The sequence below is a fragment of the Hemicordylus capensis genome, chromosome 2 (assembly GCF_027244095.1).
Source record: "Hemicordylus capensis ecotype Gifberg chromosome 2, rHemCap1.1.pri, whole genome shotgun sequence".
Classification (NCBI taxonomy): domain Eukaryota; kingdom Metazoa; phylum Chordata; class Lepidosauria; order Squamata; family Cordylidae; genus Hemicordylus; species Hemicordylus capensis.
The window spans coordinates 23,576,916-23,593,840 of record NC_069658.1 but is presented as its reverse complement, the minus strand read 5'-3'; the positions used below and the strand labels follow the sequence as shown (position 1 = coordinate 23,593,840).

The window sequence follows — 16,925 nt, the reverse complement described above, 5'->3', positions numbered from 1 at the left end:
GGAGGTGGTGGGAGATCAGGTCGGAGTGATTGCTGGTTTGCCGAGGCTTCGCCGCACTTGGTTTAAGGCGAGGGTTCTCGGAGTTGTGGAGTCCCCAGGTGACGTTGGACTACAATCGTGGGGGGTGATGGGCGTTGTAGTCGAACGTCATCTGGGGACCCAAGTTCGAGAACCCCTGACTTAAGTGCTTTTTGCATCCGGCTCGGTTGCACAAGGGCCGAGAAGCAGAGCCGTCTTCGGGCTAACACCCCCCCCCCCCGCATTTGGGCAAGCAATGGTTATGAGTTCCGCCCCCTTAGACCCACTTAGAGTGAATATACGCGAATACAGCAGTGGTTGGTCTTTCGCATATATAGCCTTTCACCACTTCCAGAGGGGAGCCATGTTGGTTTCCTGTAGCGGACACAAATCCTAAATACACTTAACTGGCACTTAGGCTTTCGTGCTGATTCCTCAAAAGTATGCATGTATGTATTGGTTTATTTCGGCGCAAATTCCTCAAAAGTGTATGCCATATCTAAATTTGTTCATATTTACAGTACCACAAGACATGTTGCTGTTTCGATTTTCACTGCATATTTAGCCCACACCCATTTCTCCCCAAACATCTGAGAAAAGGAGAAGGGGCTTTTAGGGCAACAGCCGTTCTGCTTGGCAAGTCAAGTCTGCTAGGCAATGCTCCAGTCTTTCAGAAATGTAAGTATTCCTGCCTAGATGGCAAAATATAAAATGCAGATTTGCCATCTGTAGGTTCTTCCAAAGATTCCCATTGGCAGTTGATGGAAATAACTCCTGCACCTGCAGTAGTAGCTAAGGTGGCACTGGGGGGCGGGGTGTGTGTGTAGCTATAATTGAGTGGATGGGTTCAAATAACCTGGACCCTACAGCTCCTGAGGGCACTCCCAGATCCCTCCCTCCCTATTTTCTTCATTATCTCCCTCACTCTGAGGGGCTGCCGGGGTGAGGAGGGTGAACATGGGACACATACCTACTACGCCCTTGGTGGTACTTCAGAGATTTTGCTGGCCTCTCAATAGTCTCTGCCACTGATAGCACCTGCCATGCTCAGAAGTACCAGTTTGCTTACTCATGGTTAAACTATGCATAGGTTTGCAACATTCAGACTGCAGAGTCCATCCCAGTATTTAATAGGTTCCAGAAACATGAAATACTAAGGGGCTTCACCTTGCACACTCTTAAGACAGAGAAGCATGGGGACTGAATGCTCATTCAAAGCTCTCTTTCTCTCTTCCTGCACTATGTCAGTATCACACCTGCCCATGTGTGAAGGCCAGAGCAAACTGCCCCCTTCCCCCCTAAAAGGCTAGTCACCTTGTGATGTTAGAGAATTGCTGCACTGCCACTGAGGAAAGATACTACTAGAGCAATGGTCTCATGGCCAGTTATGACTTTCCCAATTCATTCCATCCATCTTGTCCAGCTTTCTCAGACTTTTCCACTTTTTAACCTACTTTCCTTAAGGAAAGTAAGCTTATGAGATCATCCAGCTTCATCAGCTAGCAACCTTTCTATATCTTGCCATGTAGTGGGTTCTTGCATCTCTCCTCCTTTAGCCATGAGTGAGAGTTTGTTAGGTGGAACCCCTTTGTTATGCCTCTGTGAGCGCCTCAGTTCAGGTTCCGGTTGTGCAGCCCCTTCTGAATCTGGCACTGATTCCTCGGGATCGTTGCTCTACTCCAGATCCATTCGAGTCCAATCACATGGCTCTTCATTCATCTGGATTTCTGGGGAAATCTTTGATGCTTCACTTTTATTTGGTCTTTGTCTTTCATCGAAATACACTGCATTGCAAACTTTGACCTTTCCACTCCTTGGATCAAGGATTCTGTATCCTCTAGATGCATAGACAACAAAAATTCCCAGTTCACATTTGCAATTGAGTTTGATCCTCTTTGCTTTGGGAATATATGCATAGGCCATTGATCCAAACACTTTCATGTGTCTTAGGGAAGGTTTTCTATCATGTCAAAGTTCAAATCATGTCTTATTTGTTGCCTTGGTTGGCAATCTGTTTTGCAGGTAGTTAGCAGTCATCACTGCTTCTCTCCAGAACCTGTCTTCTAGATTGGCATCATGTAGTATACATTTGGTCATTTCCACTAGAGATTGGTTCTTTCTCTCAGCTCCCCCGTTGAGCTGTCCAGTAAATGGAGGGGTAGTCTGGTGAGAGATACCATTTGATTTCATAAATTCTTTCATCTGGTTTGACATATATTTCCCTCCATTGTCTGACCTCAAACACTGGCGCTTCCTTCCAAATTTGTTGTTCACCAGTGCAATATATTCTTTAAATTTCTCAAACACCTGGCTTTTCTCTCTTAGAACATACAAATAGCAAAATCTGGAGTAATCATCATGAAAGTCGGGACACATCTATTTCCACCAGAACTCATCAGTAACGGGCCACAAATATCTGAGTGAACCAGGACCAAAACGCTCCCGGACTGTACATTTCCTTTTGCTGGAAAAGCTGGCTTGACTCCCTTGTTAAGAATGCAACACTGACATCTGCTGGCCATTTCTGGACATGCCCTTATATTAAATCCCTTGGTTAGTTTCCTCATTTGGGAGTCAGTTTTAAAGTCTAGGTTTCGGTGGCCCAGTTTTCTGTGCCATAAGAAATCACAATTTGTGTGTTGGCAACTACTTGCCACATTTGCTTGTGCAGTAGCACAGTCTACTTCAAAAAGTCCATCATCTTGCATGTGAGCAGTCATGATTAACTCATCACCTTTAGAGATGTAGCATGCTTCATTTTCAAAAATTGCTTGAGTCCATGCCCAATTGAAATCAAGTTGACTTGCATCTCTGGCATGAAAAGTGCATCATTTATCTTAAACCTCATAAGCTTCACTAGCGGAGCTACAAAGTATCTTTGCTGTCCCCTTGCCAGCCACGTTTATCTTCCTTGAATCTGCTAGAGTCATATCGGATCTGTCCCCATACCAAAGGAGACTTAACAAATCATCGAACAATATCCTTAATTTCACATGCTAGCAAAATAAAGCTCAAGATCATCCAACTCAGATTAGAGCCCTACGTGGAAAAGGAAACACTGGATGTTCAAGCTGACTTCAGAAAAGGCCGAGGCACAAGAGACATCATTGCTGATGCACGGTGGATAGGAACATAGGAAGCTGACATATACTGAGCTGGGTCTTACGATCAGTGAGACCCAGTTTGGGGAGCTGAGCAGGGAGAGTGTGTTCCCCGCACACGAACAGGGTGGGAGCCCTGGGCAGCCGGATCGGCCGCCCACACGATTGCCGGCTCCGTGACGGAGCCGGCAGGGGCTGGGGAGAGCGATTGGCCCACAAAAGCTCCAGCATGCCCTGCGCGAGCATGCAGGGCATGCTGGCGAGACCCCTGGAGCTGGGAGGCAGCTTTTTGCCTCCCCTCCAGGGGTCTCCTCGTGAGTAGCCACGGCTACTCACAATTTTAAAAATCAGGTTTGTGGAGTGCTTGCTCCGCAAACCTGGTTTAAGGGCAGGGGTAGTTAGGTGGAGGACCTGCTTGCAAGCCTGGTGGTTCACATGATGGGAGAAAATTGGGCTAGCCTCCGCTAGCACGATTTTCTTCCATTGTGTGAATAGCCTCACTGAGTCAGACCATATGTCCATCTAGCTCAGTATTGTCTACACAGACTGGCAGCAGCTTCTCCAAGGTTACAGGCAGGAATCTCTCTCAGCCCTATCTTGGAGATGCCAAGGAAGGAACTTGGAACCTATATGCTCGTCTCAGAGTGGCTCCATCCCCTGAAGGGAATATCTTACAGTGCTCACACTTCTAGTCTCCCTTTTGTGGGCAACCAGGGCAGACTCTGCTTAGCTAAAGGGACAAGTCATGCTTGCTACCACAAAACCAGCTCTCTTCCTTATTTAGGGAATCCTAAATAATTGAGAAAGCTAAAGAATACCAAAAAGAAGTCAATATGTGCTTTATTGACTACAGAAAAGCCTTCGATTGCATCAACCATGTCAAGTTTGGAATATCCTTAGGAAAATGAGTGTCCCAGAACATCTCATTGTTTTCATGAGAAACCTATACACAGGACAGGAAGCCACAGTCCAGACAGAACATGGTGAAACAGACTGGTTCCAGATCAGCAAAGGAGTAAGACAAGGCTGTATACTTTCTCCTTATTTATTCAACTTATATACTGAACATATACTGAGAGAAGCTGGATTAGAAGAAGATGAGTGTGGTTTTAAAGTTGGAGGAATAAACATCAATAACCTGCACTACGCTGATGACGCCACTCTGATAGCTGAGAATGCAGATGATCTGCAAGCTCTAGTAATGAAAGTCAAGGAGCACAGTGAAAAAATGGGCCTACGACTAAATGTGAAGAAGACTAAACTAATGACAACAGGTGCAGCAACTAGCCTCAGAATTGATAATGAAGGCATTGAAGTGGTGGATGGCTTCTGCCTTTTAGGATCGACCATCAACAGTAAAGGATCCAGCAGTCAAGAAATATGCTGCAGACTGGCACTCGGTAGGGTTGCAATCAAGGCCTTGGAAAGGATATTTAGATGCTGTGACGTGTCTATTAGGGATGTGCACGAAAGGTTGTTCGGCACGGCGGGGGTAGGGCTTTAAGGGCGGGGGAGAGTGTACTCACCCCCCCGCCGCATTTCCCCTGCCGGCGCTCTCGGAATTAGAAGCCCCTCGGGACGGCAGCGTTCCTCCCTGCCGTCCCGTTGCCCCCGTCGGCCGGAAGTCCCGTTTGCGCGTGTGCCCGTCGTGCGCGCGCGCACCCGTACGTGCACGCGCATGACGGGCGCACACACGAACGGGACTTCCGATCACTTCCGGCCGACGGGGGCAATGGGACGGCAGGGAGGAACGCTGCCGTCCCAAGGGGCTTCTAATTCCGAGAGCGCCGGCGGGGGAAATGCGGCGGGGGGGTGAGTACACTCTCCCCCGCCCTTAAAGCCCTACCCCCGCCGGCGCCGAATCGCCCCCACCACCCAAAATGTTTTGGTGGCCTTTTCAATGGCCGCCGAAATGTTTCGGGCTCAAGCCTAGTGTCTATACCTACAAAGTTTAGAATCATTCGGACAATGGTTTTCCCCCTGATACTGTATGGATGTGAAAGCTGGACTTTGAAGATGCAAGATAGAAAAAGCATTGTCACTTTTGAACTTTGGTGCTGGAGAAGACTTTTGAGGCTACCATGGACAGCCAGAAAAACAAACAAATGGATCATAGAACAAATCAATCCAGAATTCTCACTCGAGGCACAAGTGACCAGGCTCAAACTATCATACTTTGGACACATTATGCGAAGACCCAGCTCCCTTGAGAAGTCCATCATGCTGGGAAAAGTTGAATGAAAGAGAAGAGGACGACCATCAGCAAGGTAGATGGACTTGATTATGACAGCAATGAATGCACCACTGAGAGACCTGGAAGGCCAAGTTGAAGACAGATCATCCTGGAGACAATCTATGTGGTTGCTAAGAGTAGACACCGACTTGACGGCACTTAATCAATCAATCAATCAATCAATCAAATGCCAGTTGTTGTTGGTTCTGGCCCACCAGAGTGAAAAATAGGTTATTTTAGTTCTTCAGGCGGCTTTTTTTAATGCTCAAACCCCAAATTCAATGAGCACATCTTTTAAAGCTTAAAAGTTTTATTCAAAGACTTAAGGCATATAAAATAGTACATGTGTGGCAAAAGATACATCAAAATATAAGCATGCACATAACATGGCATAAAATACATGTGGCAGGGAGGAGAGCTGATCTTTTGTTAAGTAAAGTGTGCTGGTGAGTCAGTGTCAATTCCTGGCGACCACAGAGCCCTGTGGTTGTTTTTGGTAGAATATAGGAGGGGTTTACCATTGCAATCTCCCGTGCAGTATGAGATGATGCTTTTTAGCATCTTCCTATATCGCTGCTGCCTGATATAGGTGTTTCTCATACAGGTGTTTCTGGGGAAAATACCAGCTGGGATTTGAACTGGCAACCTCTGGCCTGCTTGTCAAGTTATTTCCCTGCTGCACCATTAGGTGGCAGTGATATTGTGGTAGCAAGCATGAATTGTCTCCTTTGCTATGCAGGGCTGGCCTGGTTTGTATTTGAATGGGAGACTATGTGTGAGCACTGTAAGATAATCCCCTTAGGGGATGGGGCTTTTCTGGGAAGAGCATCTGCCGGCTTGTATGCAGAAGGTTGAAAGTTCCTTCCCTGGCATCTCCAAGATATGGCTGAGAGAGACTCCTGTCTGCAGCTTTGGAGAAGCTGCCGCCGGTCTGTTTAGACCATACTGAGCTAGATGGACCAGTGGTCTGACTCTGTAGAAGGCAGCTTCCTATGTTTCTACTATGATTATGTGAATAATAAAATCCACCCCATGTTCCCTAACCCTTTTTATGTAGATGAATCTAAGCCCCTTAACCTATACCCCTAAAGTAAAAGTTATATTTACCCTTCTGGCAGCTTGAGGAGTTTTCAAGCTTCTCCAAAAGGATTCAGAAAAACCTTTTATTTTATTTTTTAAAAGTAAAATAGCACAATAAGTTAAGAATTAGCTATTCAGTAGATAAGTGAGTGTATATGTATATAATGAATGTATAGATGAAGTTTGCATACTTAGAAGAGAATAGAATATTTCTTAAGTATGATTACTGTGAAGCACAGAAAAGAAAGAAAATAGTTCTGAGAGAGACAGCTTCATGGACAGTCTGTGAAGATAATACTGAGCTGGATGGACCAGTGGTCCATACAGAGGAGAGATGCAAAGGAGAAATGTGCCAGAAGGCAAAGGTAAAATATAAGATGAAAAGAGAAAAAATCTGCTGTTTTCCTGATGATCTTTACATTTTATACACCAAAAACCAAACTTCTCCCCTTTGTCTTCTTAGGCCCTGATTGATTTTCACCTGTTGTGCCCAGGATTTCATTAGCTCTTTGGGTTCCTCATTTCCACAGGTATTAGAAACTTAACATTCTGTGTTGATCATGGCAACCTGGGTGATCTCATAAAAAATCTAATCCCCCACTTTTGATAGGGCTTTTTAATGTTTAATCCCCCAATTAACTAACCTCTACTAACTAGGCAAAGAGGCACCTTTTAAACATGGTGATTCTCTTTATTTAGCAGGGGGAGAGCAACTGGCCGTATCTGCCCCGAGCACAGTACTCCTCCAGTGACTGTTGCTGGTATCTTATGTTTCTTTTTTAGATTGTGAGCCCTTTGGGGACAGGGATATTTATTTCTATGTAAACTGCTTTGGGAACTTTTGTTGAAAAGTGGTATATAAATATTCATCATATTCATAACTGGGCAAAGAGGCACCTTTTACCGTGGTTATTCTCTTTATTTAGCAGGGGGAGAGTAACTGGCCCTATCCACCCCCAGTGACTGTTGCTGGTGTCTATCTTGTTTTTAGAATGTGAGCCCTTTGGGGACAGGGAGCCATTTTATTTATTTATTATTTCTCTGTGTAAACCGCCCTGAGCCATTTTTGGAAGGGCAGTATAGAAATCGAATTAATAATAACAACAACAACAACTGCTGCCATCAGGCTTTGTAATTCTTCTTCATTACTTAATACCAGGTACCATATGCCAACTTGACAAGGTGCAGGTAGAATAGATCTTCCAGTCTCCTCCTCACACACGTTCTGAGACCTGTGACCGCCAGATGTATTAGCTGCCTTACCTTCAGTCACTCTTTGGCTAAATGGTACCAAGTTGTGCTTCTTTCTTTCTCAGAGGCCCTTTCTTCAAGCAAAGTTAGCCTGAGTGTGGCCTCTCTGCTAGAGTCTTTCATAGTACACAGGGAAATGTAGGATTTTTCTCTGTCTTCATTTGGTTCAGATTCTAGCCCATTGTTGCTTTTCAGTATGGGCTTCCATAGTCCAGCATAATCCAAATACCGGCCAAGGCAACATGGGGCATTTGAATTGTGCTCCCCTGCCTTAAGCTGAGCACTGATTTTCAAACAGTGCTCACAATCCAGCATGAAGGACTGCATGCCTAAACCCACTGAAATCAGCATTCCTAACTGTGCTAAACAAGTCAAATTCCTTGTGTTCTCTGTAAGAAGCAGTAGAGAGCTATGAGTAATTATGGGGTATCTTGAAACAAAATTAAAAAACAAACAAACCCCACTTAAATGTGATACTTTTTTTTGGCGGGGGGGGGGGGGGGGAGACCCCTGTTTGTAAAAGGCTAATTCTGCACTCCATAATAACTCCTACAAAAATAGCTAATGACATTACGTGTGTCTGTTTTGCTTTCCTGTTGAAACAGAAAGCTCAAAGATTATAAAAAAACTATGGGCAATCACATAAAGAGTTCCAGCAATAAACACTGAAAGATTCAATAACAATCTCAGCTGTAGTTGTGTATAAACATAGCACAAAACAGGGACAAAATTTAACTGGCAGAGTTCGCTCTTGATCATGAGGACAAGCAACTTAAGACGAGGGGTGCGGAGGGCGGGAGGAACCAAGGTCCACTCCACGAGTCCATATTCTTTTTAAAAAAGCATGTAAAAATATTGTTAATTCACAGAGTGTGATGATTACGAGAAGCTTGAACGTGTATCCTGGTCCACCCACTAAATCATACTTGCTAGTTGTTCTTTTAACAGCTTAGAAATTAAGACATACAACTTTAGGGGGAGGCGAGGCAGGATGGGGAGTGGGAGCCACAATTGTAGATTTCTGCCTATCCTGCAGCTGTGGGCCTCTGTTTTATAGAGTTAACAATCCTAATGAATGAAGTCTGGAAGGAATTCATCCTCCCTTGTAAGATCTCCCCGCCCAATGCAGTATGTACCGCATGAGGCGCAGCAGGCGTCTTGACTTTAAGGAACCTTTGTGGGAGAGTCACCGCCCAATACATATTATGTACTTGTTTTGAAACACAACTCATTAAGTCCAGCCCCAACGCTGGCCTAGCTAATCTCCACGCCGGGGCACGGAAAGGGGCGGAGAAGACGGAGGAAAAGCACGCTCAGAGAAAACGACGCATCCCGGCATTCTACGTACACGCTCCGGCAAGCGCACTGAACCCCGGCCGGCGGCGAACCACGTGCCGGCGAGCAGGCGAGGACTACGTTTCCCATCGTTCCGTTCGCTTTGCCCATACCCGCGCGTGCGCAGAGTCGAGGCCTGGCTTCTCACTACGCTGCTGTTGAAACCTTGTCGGCGGGTGGTCTGGGAGGAGGGGGACAGAAACCAGGTAGCGATCGCGCGCGTGCGACGGTGGTGAGGGGGACGAGCGTCCGTGGGCAAGAGAGAGCAGAGTTTTGGCTGCCGCCATTGCCGTCAGCCCGGACCCATGATTCCCATATGCCCGGTAGTTTCTTTCACCTATGGTGAGTAACGGCCGTCGGGCGAGCCGGTGGGGGGAGGGGGCACCGGGCGGAGGGGGCGCCGGGGGTGCCCTTGCCCGGCGGGCTGCTGCTGCTGCCTCTGACGGGGCCCGTTTTTTCTCTTCCTCCCCACCCCCCTTCACGCCATGTCGCTGCTGCAGTGCCCAGCCGGCTGGGGGAAGATGCCAAAATGGCCACCGGCAACTACTTCGGATTCACCCACACCGGGGCTGCTGCCCAGTATAGGTAAGTGGTGGGTGGTGCGCGGTTGCCGCCTTGTGGAAAGCGCCTCTGCCTAGTCGCAGGGAGGCCTTTTGGGGAAGGAGCGCCTTATTCCCTCCCTCCCCTGCTTTTCCACCTACCCTGCCCCTGCGCGCGCGTGTTTATACGTGTCTGTAGCATATACTGGTGCGTTTGTGGGGGGGGGCGGAGCCAGGAGAGTCGGGGCTTCCTCGCAGCCTCCATTAAAACGAGCATCCCCCCCCTCAAGACGTGGAGCCGCCCCTGCTCCCACGCATTCAACTCTTACGACTTCATAGCTGAGTGGCCAGATTTGGCTTTTTTAAAGCCGAATTCTGGCTTACGGCCCATTTGACCCGCGAGTATACCCCTTAGGTTCTGGTCTTTTGCACGTTACCTAGCAGTAAGACTCATAGAGTTTGGTGGGGCTTGCTTCCAAGTAGATACATAAAGGATTACACTCGCATCCTCTTCCTTCACCTGCAACTTCCGAAACTACAAAGTAGGATCCAGACTAAGTCAGTCGTAACTAAGTCCCATTGATATTAATGGGATTTCAGTCAGTCATGATCCATTTGTTTCAATGGTGCTTAGTCATGACTAACTCCTGCCTGACATGCTTTTCTTCTTGTTTATCACAATCCTTAAGTGATTTCACTCCTTGATATGCTTTTAAATTCTAAATAGATTTGCTGCTGCATCTGTCTCTCCCCAAAGCAACTGCCTCTTGGAAACCTTCCTGAAATTTACTAATCATTTGTAACAAAAGACTAATTCTATCATAAGTTTTGGTTGCTCATTTGTAATGTAGCTCAGTGCCCTGAGTGAGAATAGGTGATGATGAGAGAGGCTGTAGTTTCACCTAGTTTTGCTCATACAGCTTTAATCTTCAATACTTGGTTTTATTCTAGGGGGGTTATCTTGTGTAGTCAGGGGAAATGTTGGCGGAAGTGTGAAAGTGGGATAGACTTCTTAATAATGGGGGAGGGGGTGAGTCATTGATTTTGCCATTTGGCATCTTTAAAGTTTGCACAATAATTGTGTAATTGTCTACTGTCCCCTATGGCTACTGCAGTGATACTTGCCTCTTCTTTGTTCCACCAGATTCAGCATGCATTATATGTATGCTGAAATCACCCCACAAAATCTGTTGAATCTCAGATAGAAGAACATAATGGTATGTTACTGGAAGGAATTAGAATGACATGTTTGTAATTATATTTCTGCACACTTTGAGTCTTTCATCACAGAGAAGTGGCTGGCAGCTTCTTTTGAATATGAACTACTTTTACCTTCATCAGTGAACACTAGACAGACTGGAATTGGGTCCAGCCCCATTTGACATTGCCAGTTATGTGATAGTGGAGAATCCTATACAAGATTGTGCCGGGCATCAGTGTTTGGGTACAGGAAACACCATAGTCAGTGACTGTAAATAATTCAGACTGCCAGTAGATGGGCAAATGTTAAAAGCATATATGGCATGTGTTGCTTATCTGTACCATTTTAGATATTGTCTAAATATCTAAAACACATGTGTTTTTAAATGCCCCCTTTTAATTTTAAATGGCAACTTTGCTTTTAGTCTGAAATTGTTTTAGACACCTTAAATACTCTTTCTATGCATAGTTTCTATGCAAATTTTGTAGATGTAAAATCCAATTCTTCCTGGCTTTCCTCTTCCTCTTACTCATTGGCACTATCAGTTTGCCACTATATAGTTGGGAATGAAGTTGGCTGAGAGAATCCACTGTTCACAATAAGGGGTAATACTGACATAAAATTATTGTACAGATTACTGAGCAAATGTAAAATGCTTTGAACATTTTAAAAGTGCTGTTTATATGAATTATTATAAAACATATGACAAACAATATTTCCCTCATTGGGGTGGGGTGTGGATGCACAGAAATAGTTCAGTAATCAGTGTAGCACAGATACCACATGCACTTGCCCCCTATAATTTTAGTTACAGGTGCTTCAAGAAAAGGTTGAAACTGAATTACTTTTTAAAAAATGGGAAATTGCTTAATTCCAACAAAGGTATATTTTCTAAGACACTTTTCCTAGCTTATCCAAAACTATCCACTGTGAAAGGAAGGCACCTATGAATACTTTATACTCTTTTTTCTTTTCTTTAAGTGGGCCATTATGTTAGGTAAAGTTACTGATGGTGGAAACAAAATCTCTTCCAGATAAAATTCTTTACATTTTTGTCTGATCAAAGTGTTTTAGGAGCTTGGCATACCTGAGGTAAATAGAATAACAGCACTACTAGTACAAATAACTAGTATTGTTCTGTGTATTTTTTGTTTGTTAAGCTTTTATACCACCTTTCATTAAAATAATCTCAATGTGGTTTATAAAACATTTAAAACAATGTAAGACTATATAACAGTTACACAATAAAAATATTAAATTGGAATATAAAAATCCAAATCTAATTTAAAAGTTTAAAAAACATACACAATAGCACCACAAAATACAGAGCAGCAGCAACAAAAACAACACTCATATAAAAGCCTGGGTAAAAAGCTAAGATTTCACTTGCTTTCTAAAAACTGTGATGGAGACGGAGGAGTGGATGCCCACCTGGAGAGCATTCCAAAGTCTGGGGGCAATAACTGAGAAGGCCCTGTGATAGCTGAGCCTTCCTCATTGTCAGCATGCCAAGAGCCCCCTCCAGTGACCTCGTCAAGCAGGCATAAACCCTTGGGAGCCAGCAGTCCCTCAGATATCCAGGGCCCAAACAGTCAAGAGCTTTGAAGGTCAAAACCAGCACCTTGAATTGGACCCGGAAACAAATTGGCAGCCAGTATAGCTCTTTCGAAATGGGGGTAATATGATCCCAGCGGGCAGCTCTGGATAAAATCCTAGCTGCTGCATTTTGCACTAGTTGCAGTTTCCAAATATTCTTCAGGGTCAGCCCCACGTTGAGTGTGTTACAGTAATCTAGCCATGGCATGACTAAGGTGTGGGTAACTGGCCAGATCTTCCTTCTTGAGAAAGGGACACAGCTGGCACACTAGCCAAAGCTGTGCAAAGGCATGCCTGGCCACTGCCTACACCTGAGCTTCCAAGAGCAGAGCCAGGTCCAGCAATACCTTCAAGCTGCGCATCTGCTCTTTCAAGGGGAGTGCAACCCCATCCGGAACCTGTTGAATCCCCACGTCCCAATTCGCTCTCCTACTGACCAACAGTACCTCTGTCTTTCCCAGATTCAATCTCAGTTTATTAGTTCACATCCAATCCATTACTGCCTCCAGTCCCAGATTGACATCCACTGCCTCCCTAGAATCAGGTGATAAGGAGTGATAGAGCTGAGTGTCATCTGCATATTGCCGAAAACTCAGTCCAAGTCCCCGGATGACCTCTCCCAGCAGTTTCATGTAGATGTTATACAGCATGAGGGACAAAAATGAACCCTGTGGGACCCTACAGGCCAATGACCAAGGAGCTGAGCTGTAGTCCCCCAGCACTACCTTCTGAACCCTCCCCCCAAGAAAGGACTCAAGCCTCTAAAGCAGTACCTCCAATCCCTATACTCGAGAGGCGGTCCAGAAGGATACCATGGGCGATGGTATTGAATGCCGTGCCACTGAGAGGTCCAGCAATAGCAACAGTTTCTGCATACATTGGATACATTGACTCCCCAGTCATTGTATACATTCATTAGATTAATGTTATGGCTTTTTGTAAAACTAGAATTGCTCAGAGATAAACTTTAATTGTGAAGATTGTTGTAGATTGAAATTGTCTAGTGATTTTCTTACTCTAAATGAATCTCTAAATACAATGTTCTTATTCTTTTTGCCTCAATTGCAGCAGTTAAATCACATGGAAAGTGGAATTGTTGCATCTGTAGGATGTTAACAGTGTATTTTATTCAGTCGAAGCAGTTGTTTATTTCATAATACAAATTTGCATTTTCTGGGACACAGTATAGAAAAAGTTTGCTCCTGTTGAAAACATAGTCTGAGATCCATAGAAGTACATGCACAAAGTGTTTTTGCTCAAACAAAATGAGAGAACTACTGATTTTTTTTGTAGTCTCAGTCTTGGTACTGCATGGGTATTCTCCATATATAAGGTTCTCAAATAATTTTGTCACAATGTAATTATTGTTCTTGCAGACTTGGAAATCTGCCTGCCAAATGCTCTATTTCATGAAATGCATCTCTGAATTATAGAAAATCAGAATCATTTTTTTCCATTCCATAATTACGGGAAATAATAATGATAGCTCTTAGAGATTGCTCTGATCATTTTTTGTGTTCTTTTGACATCACAATCTATTCTTTTACATTGTTGCTGTTGTGAAAGGTCCTGGGGTCTTTGATTAACTTCCTCTGACCCTTCTAAGGAATGTATGGTGACAATCATGGCAAGTGGGAAAGCGTTCTATTTAGAATTTGGAAATATATGAGAGGTGTTTGGAAATACCTGATTGCCTTTTCCTGAGCATCAATCAGATTGACTCATACATCTGTAGGTTTTATGCTGGAAATCCCTTTACTAACACGAGAAGGCACTCTGGACTTCCCAGTTGCATCATTCCTAAAGTTCCTGCTTTTCTGATTTCATGACTTCTGAAGCATAGTGAAACCCATGGTAGTCTCTTTCAGGAAGACAGACAGCAGTGGGGTGCACTGAAATAAAGGGTACTCTAATACAAGATCTCTGAGAAGCAGGGAAATCTTCCCCCTTCACACTTCTGTTTTGCTTAGATTCTTGCTTTACTTGGATGCTTCAAGGCAAGCCTCTCCTGGGAGGTCTTTTCCCAAAGTGCAGGCTGATGTGTGCCAGGGTGCCTGAGAAGAAGGCAGGCAGGGCATTGGAGATGTGTGGCTTTGGAGGAGCAACAGTTGTGCACAGAAACACTGGGGTAGAGGGGTATTTAGTTTTTGAGGAGCAACAGTTGTGACAAGTGCAGGGACACAGAAGCACCCAAATTATACAATTCTATGTCCCTTTCTCATGTACTATCATTGGGATTGGACCAATTGCAGCATGTTTTTCACAGCTGCAAGCCTGAAGAGCCATTGATTTGAAGTAGGGATGTCAGTCTCCTTCCCCCTTCATTGTTTCCCATATATGGCACATCATCAGATTAAATGACAAGCAAGTTTTGTAACATCAGCAGCAAATAAAAGAAACATGAAACCACCTGTATGATCATCAGATAGAGTCTGATACAACCCAATATGACACACAGATACTATGTTGGGTGGTGCCAATATTAGCAATTTTGTTTCAAAACTGATATGAAAAAATGTTGCTGATAGGGACTGTATAGAATTGGATTAGATTGTTGATCCAGTTTGATGCACAACTGTACTGCAGATGTACATAAGTTCCCATTTCTCTTTGGGTACAATTCTAGGGATGAAGTATTGGCTGAGCAGGTCCTTTGTGATCTGGTACAAATAACGTAAACCACTTGAAGACCATGGTAAATAGACTGGGGAAAGTCAAACATTGGGGAGAGAAACAGACTTTGAGAGAAGCTACAGAAAGAAATAATTAAGGCAGTTATTTTAAAAGTAAAATAAATTGTGTATTTTTATTCTTTCTGTGTGTTTTAGATACTTAATATATTTTGACTTGCTATAGTATTTTATTGAGTTCTTGTTAGCCACCATGGGTTAACACATAGTGGCTAACAAGGGTTTTTGTATTATGGCTAATAGGGTTTTTTTTTTAAAGAATGTGAAATATAAATTATTTTTTATAAATAAATGTAAACAAACTGGATCCTTAGAGTATCACCAGAGATAATAGAAATTATTGGCCAACATGCAGACATCCATTGACCCAAGATACAGTTACTTACAATTTTTCTTTTCAAGACCTGAGAGAGAGTGAGCGAGCTGTTAAAATGAAGTTCTTGGTGCAGCACTGCAAATCAGGGACAAAACCAGTAATATTCTAAACCCTTCTTGTTCACCTCTTACATAATCATTAAACATTCATTATACTAAATTTAGTCAGAATGTTGCTTTAGGAGATCTTCAGATTTAGTAAAGCAAGGTTTTAATAGAACATGCCTTTTGTATGTAGAGGGTGGAATGCTGAGATAGTGACTAGAAAAAAATTGCCTGAATTATGTCAGTACTTGCAGGCATTTTCAGATACACCAGGACTTCCTTTACCAAGTTTGAATTACTGTGGTATAACTATAATAGTACGAAAGTTTTGTTACAGTGTATATATCTTACTGCTAATACAAACAGCAGACTGCACTGATTAAAGTTAAAAAATGAGAACAAGACATGCATGTTCCTAGGGTATGATCAAAGTGAAGAATGAGTGGTAATTCCTGTTGGTGGGTTAAGTTACTTGATCTTCTCATTCAGCAAACAGCCTTGTTTTATACTTAACTTCTGCCTTTGGAGGATCAGGAGACGGTATCAGTTTTTGCCAGAGTTTGTGGTGGTGCAAGTTGTAGGGAGGACAATCCCAGAGGCAGGAGTTCAAGTCCCACAATGTGTGTGAACAAGCAAACTCGATCACTGGCTCTGCATGATGTGGCAGAAGCAAGGGGAACAGGTTTGCTAAAGTAAATCTGGTAACAGAACAACATTGGCCTTAGAAATAATAATACTAAGGCTATTCATTCTGTACCATAACAAAATATGTTTTGCTTATGTGAAGCACTTCAAATATTTGAATATTGTATGCAATTGTACTTCACTGTTTAATAATCTTAACTTTTGTATGCTATTGTAAAATTAACAAATAAAACAAGGTAATAAGTAATACTTGTCTAATTTTGCTCACAGGAATGAACTTGTAGGCTTTTTTTGGTCTAACATTGCGTTTTATTGTATATTATTTTAATGCTCTATATAAGGAGTGGAAAGATGCAGACTCTATGGGTTTGGGAATCCAGCATTCCATTTCATTTTTAACTTTTCTTTCTTTCTTTTTGAGGAGGAGTAGCGTGGCATCTATATGTAACCGTTATCTCATTTTTGAAACATTTATTGGGCTGTAATCTTGGGGTCCAGAACAGATTCCCTTTTCAAAAACATTTTTCTGTATGTTTTTGTTAGGCAAGATGTAAGAGTTGCTTGGATTGTTTCCATATAAGTGTGTTGGTTGGGTGGTTCTTCTCACTGTAAATGCAGTTTGAAGCCTCTACTTTTTAAAATTGATTTGTTTATCATACTTAGAGGCTATACAAAAATTTAAAATGAAACCAGACCCTGCTCACAGGCTTACAGATTAAGGGCAAAGAGTTACATTAATCAATGGCTGACTTCCAGACTAACATTGCACATGCATTGGGGGAGGGGCAATTTTTGCCAATCCTCACCTTCTCTCTG

The 16,925-nt window shown here is 43.5% G+C and overlaps 1 protein-coding gene and 1 non-coding gene across 3 annotated transcripts in view; both read left to right on the top strand.

Moving 5' to 3' along the window:
* Positions 1-9,094: 9,094 nt before the first annotated feature.
* ZFR (zinc finger RNA binding protein) overlaps positions 9,095-16,925 on the top strand; it is an 88,891-nt gene continuing 81,060 nt past the window's right edge. The window contains exons 1-2 of one of the 2 annotated variants that reach the window (XR_008314486.1): positions 9,095-9,360; positions 9,519-9,603. Coding sequence is in view for 1 of the 2 variants with exons in the window: in XM_053287937.1 (XP_053143912.1) it covers positions 9,324-9,360; positions 9,519-9,603 (122 nt within the window). In the remaining variant the exon portion in view is untranslated. The remainder of the gene's footprint in view (positions 9,361-9,518; positions 9,604-16,925) is intronic. The other variant, XM_053287937.1, reaches the window with a different exon arrangement.
* On the top strand, positions 16,095-16,231 carry LOC128348404 (small nucleolar RNA SNORA66). Its single transcript, XR_008318128.1, has one exon. It is a non-coding gene; the product is annotated as a small nucleolar RNA SNORA66 (small nucleolar RNA).